This window comes from Myotis lucifugus, unplaced genomic scaffold, assembly GCF_000147115.1.
Source record: "Myotis lucifugus unplaced genomic scaffold, Myoluc2.0 scaffold_292, whole genome shotgun sequence".
NCBI classification, from domain to species: Eukaryota; Metazoa; Chordata; class Mammalia; order Chiroptera; family Vespertilionidae; genus Myotis; species Myotis lucifugus.
Genome location: NW_005871340.1, coordinates 451834 through 458897, shown reverse-complemented (window position 1 = coordinate 458897; position 7064 = coordinate 451834). Strand labels below are relative to the sequence as shown.

The following is a 7064-nucleotide window of genomic DNA, read 5'->3' as shown; positions in this document are numbered from 1 at the left end:
CCTCCCTCCCCTTCACCCTTCATGGAATTGGCAGAAATCTCAAGGATGACACTGGACTTCCTAGAGAGTCAAGGCCATCTTCTCTAGATCTTAAAAGACAGGGGCAACCTGGGTGCATCTGAGTCACATTTATATAATAATGTCCCTTTCCCCTTGACCTTGCCAACCACCATTTTGCTAACCCATATGCAACCACAACTTTTGGTGAGGGTTTCAGTTTGTAAGGCAGTAGAGTCTAGTGGGGATTCTACAACCAGACACGTTGGGTTTGGATCTGGGCTCTGCCACTTACTATGTGGCTGTGGACAACTTATTTCACCTTTCTGAGCTTCGGTTTATTCATCTATAAAATGGGAGTTACGATATTAACCCACTACCTCATGGAGCTTTGGGGAGAATAAATATAATACTCTATAGAAAGCATGTAGAACAATTCACATAGTGTTTGAGGAGTAGAGTGAAGAAATAAAATGGACTTGTTACAATCAAGCTGCTAAATTATTAAAATTAAGTAGACCGAGGCGTGAGGAAACAATTACTCTTGTTCTGACTGACTCTGGGAACTTAAAGTTTTGAACTTTCCAGTCCTGCGTCAATACCTGGATGGGCACCAGTGCGTTGTGCGTTAATGCCTGGCCGGGCATCAAACCTTCAATTAACCATTTGAATTACCTCAAGAAGGAACTGTGCCATTGTCTAGACCCCCAGACCTCAGACAGCCACCATCGTGGACCAAGCCAGGGGCAAAGAGTGCAGACCTGGATGTGCTTTTTACTGTTAAGAACCCCCAGCTTTTTGTTCTCCTGTGGAACACGCTGGGAATCGTCTAGTTGTGGTTCCAGTTTGCGAACCCTAAGACCCTTGAGTAAACCTGTGTCACTTATCTCGACCCAAAGCTGCTTGACTCTTTTGGCTCAGTTCACAGTGTTCATTAACTCTTGCTGAAGCCCCTGCCTCAGTGCCTGGGAGGAATGCAGTAATTGGTGTCGCTGATGGTTTTAAGGAGGCCTGTGGATGCCTGACCTCTGCTCCAATCTACCAGCGCCTTGTGTGTCTTGGTTCAGAGAGAGGCAGAGCTTTTTTCTCAGGCCGTCTTAGCCACTACCTGCCCTTTAGTTCCTGGGACGCGAAAGAACCGGGTAAGCCCCACGCTGGCACCTGGGCATTCTCCAAGGGAGTGGGATGGTTCCCTGCAGCTCACCCCTCCTCCAGGAATAAGCGCCCCAAGCTCAGACCTGTTGCTGAGAGGAGAGTGGAACTGTCCTCTTAAAGGGAGGGTGGTGCTTTAATGGGCTCTATGTGAAAGGAAAGGACGTATTGCTGTTGAGGCGGCTGAGGCAGGCACAAGCTGGAGCGCAGGGCTGGCTCTCGAGTAGGGTGGGCAAAGCTGGCTCTGGAGACAGGTAGGTGAGGCGGCTTTGGAGCCAGGTGGGTGAGGCGGCGCCCGCTCCTCAGCACTCCGCCTTTGGCTTTGCCACTTCCTCTTCTGTGCTCTTGCTGGGATGCACCTGAAGAACTTCTGCTTTCCCGATGTACTCTGTGGGAAGGGGAGACACAGCCGCAGGAGGGGAGGGGCCAGGCCCTTCCTGGGAGCTGCCCAGGAGACTTGGGTGGGCCCCTCCCCGCACCAGGCCCCGGGCAGATGTGCGAGAGCAGAGGGAGATGCAGGAGGCCCAGTCAACCCAGCTTCTGCTCTGGGCTCTGTGGTGACGAGGAGCTCAGAGCCTCACTACATCCAGGTAACAAATATCAATGAAGTGCCTACTCTATGTAGACCCCCCGCCAGCCACTCAGGACCCTTTGCAGGCTAGTGGGGGAGAATATAGTACATGGAGATACCTGCCTTTTCTCCCCTCCCACCCCCGCTCTCCTCCCCCGCCTTGGTCTCAGGCACCAGAGTGACTGTCACAGCCTCCTCCCTCATCTCCCCCAACCCCCCTGCCCCCAAGATTCCCAATGATCCCGAGAGCCTGGCACATAGGCACTAAATGAGTTTCTGTTGAATGAGTGGATGGATGAAATGAGCAGATTCCTTGGGCAGAGACCTATCTCCCAGGAGCCTTACATCCCCCAAGGAATCCAGCGAGCGTGGGCCTCTGTGAGCCTGCAGGGATCTGCCGCACGGAATCTTACCTGGTTGTTCGCTTTTGGGAAGAGGCGGTGTCTTTGACGTCTTTGGGGATTGGCTATAACCAACACAAAGGAAAGGAGGTCCGGGAAGGCCAGGATGGACCGCACCATAGCAGAGCAGCAGGTGGGCGAGGAGGTGAGGAGGGTGCTCCCGGAAGAGGCAGCAGCCAATCCTCCCTGAGAACCAGCAACACTACCCAAGCCAGACCCTGACAACTGTGACTCCATCGCCTGTTGTGCCACAGGGAGCCAAGGCCCTCCTGTCCCGGGAGCTGTGAGGGAGGCCACTACAGCCCCCCACACCACCCCCCAGGCCCTTTCTGGCCTCGCAGACAGGAAGCCTTCCCCTGGGAATGGAGGAGACGAGAGCCTGCTTCCCTAATGAAGTATGTACAAGCATGAATAATGCTCTCGTATTATCTTGTATCGACTTTACACTTCAGCAAGCCCTTTTATGCACCTGATGTACTTTCCCTCCCTACGCTCCGGGAGAGGGGCTTTTGAGAGGTAAAACCGGTTCAGCGATGGGAGGTGTCTTGACCAAGGTCACAGTGGAGCCTGCCTTTCCCCTGGGCTTCCCCCGCCCCCCGAGCGGCAAAGAAACCACGTGCAGGGCCAAAGCGAGCACCCACACCTGTAACAAACCTCAGCGAGCACAAGCCCGCCACGCTCCAACCACCCCAGAACTCAGCATCCCCGAAAGCGTGCACATCACTTCCATTCCTGACACTTCCTACCCTCTCCTTGGCCTGTTCAAATCCTCTTCACCCAGCAGTGCTCTCCAAGTTCTATCAGGAGTGCTTGGGTGATGTTACACACACAGCCCCTGTGTGCCCCTCCCCCCCACACACACCTGTGTGTCAGACTCTCTAGGAATTTTCACTTGTAACAAGCTCCCCTGTGAATCTGAGCACTGCTGGGCATATCAGGCTGGCGAGCCCAAGCCTGGTCCCAGCTCTTCTGCCGACCAGCCAGGTGTCTATGGGTCATTCAATTCTTTCTGAGCCTCGGTTTCCTCTGGAGGTCATAGGGCCTCCATGGGTGGTTGTGCAGAGCACCAGCAACGTCAGGGAGACAGAATGGGTGCTCAATACTGCAGGTTCCAGTGCTGACTTGTCAGGCCCTACTCACCTGCTTGTGAGGCCTTTCTTTACCCTCCCTTTCCTCACCTTGGAATTAATTTCTTTCTCTCCAGCCACCCAGGTGCTTAATACCGACATAAAGGCACTGCCGCCTGCCTGTGTTAGCATCCCTTCTCAACCGTGTCTTCCCAAAGAGCTCCTGGGGGGCTAGCCGCGGCTCCTCCAGCCCTGTCTGGCTGCAGCTGACATAGGTCACCCCCTCAGGCACCCCATGGCTGGTGGCTGAGTCTGGTCTGGCAGGGTGGGCCTCTGAGCAGCACAGAGAGCCTGGAGGGTCCCGTGGCGGGTGCTGACCTCTTCCTCCAGGACAGGCTGTCAGCCGGCTCCGGCCAGTGCCAGGCTCCCTTCCCTGCACCCTACCAGCCTCACCGGGAAGGACAGGTGCTGACCATGAGGGAGCAGTTCTGGGCACAGAGGGGCAGGTGAGGGGTGAAGCCCACCTGTAGTTTGGCTGTTGCCTCTCCTGAGATGAATCTTGGACCTCCTGGAGCTGGTTTAGAAGTGTTTCGGTTGGGATGGAGACTAGACCCTGGGGAAGGAGCTGAGCCACTGCTGTCTGCAGGAGCCCCAGTGCCAGCTCTTTTTCTGTAAGCACAGGGAGCGAGTCCTCAGGGGCATGACCCCAGCCCCCATCCTGTCGCCAGATGGGACCTGCAGGGAGCAGGGCCTCCGGCTCTTCTGCCCACCCCTGGCCCAAGGCAGCTTCTCAACCATCTCATAGTCTGCCCACAGGGCCCCCTGGGCAGGTCCTGCTTCTCCCTGGACCCCGTGTGTGCTGCATGCCCAGCCCCTCCAACCTCGTGTGTACCGTGGCCTTGGCCCGCCTGCCCACAACACCCGTTGGCCCACTCTGGGAACCCTATAGGGGACCTGCCCCCTCTCCTCCCCTTACTCTCCCCACCAGGAAGCCTTCTCCAATCTCTGGCTGTCATCACTCCTCACCCTCCCTTTTAGACATACCCTCTCCTCCCTGTCCCAGTGCATACATACATGTCCATTCTTATGTCCATGTGTGTTCTTATGTGTGTGTATCTGCATCTGTGTGTGCATTTCCCACAGAGGTGGGTGAAGGGGGCTGTGGTCTGCTCAGTCTGGGCTTTGGACTCTCCTTCCTGGGTGCAGTCAGCGTGGGGGAGGGGTCCCTTCTGAGGAGCAGGGTCATGGAAACCCTGCTGAGGAGTGGGCGGAGGGAGCAGCGAAGCCCAGCTGGGAAATTAGCTCGGGGCTCCAGAAAGGAGAAAGGCTCCGGCGGAAGGCAGGGTGGGAGCCGAGTGACCTCTGAGTCCTGCAGAAGCAGAGGGCCAGGCCCTCAGCAGCCTCCACTCAGAGGAGGCCCCGGGCCTGGGGCTGTGCCTCACCCTTGGGAGGAGAGTAGAGGAGCCAGAACTGGATAGCACTCAACGAATCTGTTTGCAGGATCTGACAAAGGAGCTCCAAGATCTGTGGGCAGGAGGACAGGCCTGGGTCAGTGTGTGGACGGCACCTTCCAGCCAGCAGCACAGGTGCCTGCCCTGACGTGGGCTCCCAGGGCCACGTGCTTGGCTGAACTGGTCCTCGCCATGGTCCTGGCCCCTGCCTCTGCGTGGGATACGCTGGCTACAGAGGGCTTGCTCTCCCAAGGGCCCTGGAGGAAGGCTCTCCGCCTCCTCACTGGGCAGGTAAGGAGGCTGAGCTACGAGAGAGGGGGCGCCCAGCAGGGAGACTGAGGCAGCACTAACCCTCAGAGTCAGATCTGGGGGCCCTCAGGTCCGAGCCCTGCGTGGGCGGGTTGTATCCCAGAGTCCCTCCCTGGGAAGGCCAAGTCAGAGCTGGACACTCAGCTCCTCGGAGACGCACCGAGTCCCAAATGCCCGAGTCCTTGGTGGGGGGATTTCAGGGTCCCCACGAGCCTCCCCACCCTGAAGTTCCCAAATTCAGAGTCTGGAGACGCTAGCAAAGACGTGGGTTGCTCCCAGTGGGCGGCCCGAGGGCTGGGGCCAGCGGGTTCTGCAAACTGCACGGTTCGGAGCTCCTTCCCCGCTTTGCTCGCAGCCCTGTCCTCAGCCGCGGCCACCTTTGCTGCGTCAGGGCCCTTCTTCCTCTGTGCTCTCCAGGCCAGGATCGTGTGGAAAAGATCCAGCTCTGTCTCGAATGCTCTACGGGGGCTCTCTAGGCTGGGGTGCTGGTGGCCACGGTGGCTACGGCTGGCTGGAGGTTGAGGCTGCGATGGGGGGTGGAGCACCTGGCGTCCTAGGAAAGTGGGGTTCCCTCTTTCAGGAGAGCCCACCTGAACCAGTGGCGGTCAGAGGGGAACGTGGGCTCCCCTCTCCCCAGGCCTGTGCCTGCTAGGGTGTCCACCCTGGCCCCCAGGTCCCCACCCCATACGGTGACCCCAGCCCCACTCTGCCCCAGGATCCTTCTCAATTCACCACTTCCAACTTACCTGCCCTTTGCACCCTCCCCAAGGAACCCGAGAACCTACTTCCAGGCAAGGTGAGGCCGCCCTATGGTGGAGAAAGTACTGTGTTCTAGTCCCAGCTACGCTGCTTGCTCTCTGGGGACCTGGGCCACAGAATGGCACCTGGCAGGGCCTCAGCCTCCCCATCTGTGGAATGGGGGATCCCGGGCCCTGTCTGCTCTGTTCACCTCACTGGACTGTTTTGAAAGCACTGGTCACAGGGATGGTGTCAAGAAGCTGGCTCATTGTCTGGCCTTTCCTGGAGAACGTGCGTGCATTTTAACAGGGACTTTCTTTTTTTAATCCTCACCCGAGGATATTTTTCCATTGATTTTTAGAGAGAGTGGAAGAGAGAGGGAAAGACAGAAACATCAATGAGAAACACATCGATTGGTTGCCTCCTGCATGAGCCCCTATCAGGGCCTGGGTTGAGGAGGAGCCTGCAACCGAGGTACATGCCCTTGACTGGAATTGAACCCGGGACCCTTCGGTCCACAGGCCGATTCTCTATCCACTGAGCCAAACCGGCTAGGGCTTAACAGGGACTTTCAATGCCTTAACCCCCTGGAACCATCGTGACCTCGTCTCAGACCTTGATGGGAAACTCGAATGTGGAGGTGGGGGCTTCGTGCCTTGTCCCAGCACAGAGCGATCCTCTCAGGGGAGACTAGGCTGGCACCGGCCTTGCAGGCTGCAGGGTACCCACCCCGGGGTGCGGTCTGAGGACACACTAGGTGGGACCTTCCGCTCCATGCATCTCATCCTACCACTGCAGCTCCCTTCAGGAACTCGCCAAGTGCCAAAGCTGGAACAGACTTTAGTGGTGACATGTTTATGCTCCCAGTTTGACTGGATCATGGAACCAAGGCCCCTTGAGGGGAAAGGACTTAACAAAGAGGAAAGGGCTACACAGAAACCTGGAAGCCTGAGGGATTAGAATCCAGGCCCCTGACTCCCAGGGCTGTGGTTTCTGAGTCTTACGGTCTCAGGTGCAAGTATCCCCGGGAGAGGCCCCACTTTCCAGCAGCTTGTGAGAGTCCTAGCCGGGATCTGTGAGCCTGGGGGTATCCCACCCTGTTCTCTGCCCTCAGATAGGGCTGCACTGGGGCCCCAGCCCCCGGCCTGCCCAGACCACGGCCTGCCCAGCCCCTCGCCTTCCCAGGGCCTCACCAGCAGCTCCTGATCCTGCAGGACGTAGGCCTGGATGCCATCTCTGCTTGAAGAGTGGTTCCCTTGGCCCTGGTGGGAGTGGCGGCTGCTAAGGGCTCGGGAGGAAGCAGGGATGAGCCTCCCAGTCTCTGCAGAGTACTTGGCACCCTGCTCCCGCTGAGGCACCTCCTCCTGGAAGAAAAGTG

General features: G+C 57.7%; 1 protein-coding gene across 1 annotated transcript in view; it reads right to left on the bottom strand.

Annotated features, from left to right (window-relative positions):
- Nucleotides 1–1451: 1451 nt before the first annotated feature.
- Nucleotides 1452–7064, bottom strand: part of TBATA (thymus, brain and testes associated) — an 11789-nt gene continuing 6176 nt past the window's right edge. The window contains exons 6-10 of the mRNA XM_023763583.1: nucleotides 6880–7047; nucleotides 4631–4712; nucleotides 3713–3857; nucleotides 2134–2186; nucleotides 1452–1537 (exon numbers count right to left, since the gene is read on the bottom strand). Coding sequence (XP_023619351.1) covers nucleotides 1452–1537; nucleotides 2134–2186; nucleotides 3713–3857; nucleotides 4631–4712; nucleotides 6880–7047 — 534 coding nt within the window. The remainder of the gene's footprint in view (nucleotides 1538–2133; nucleotides 2187–3712; nucleotides 3858–4630; nucleotides 4713–6879; nucleotides 7048–7064) is intronic.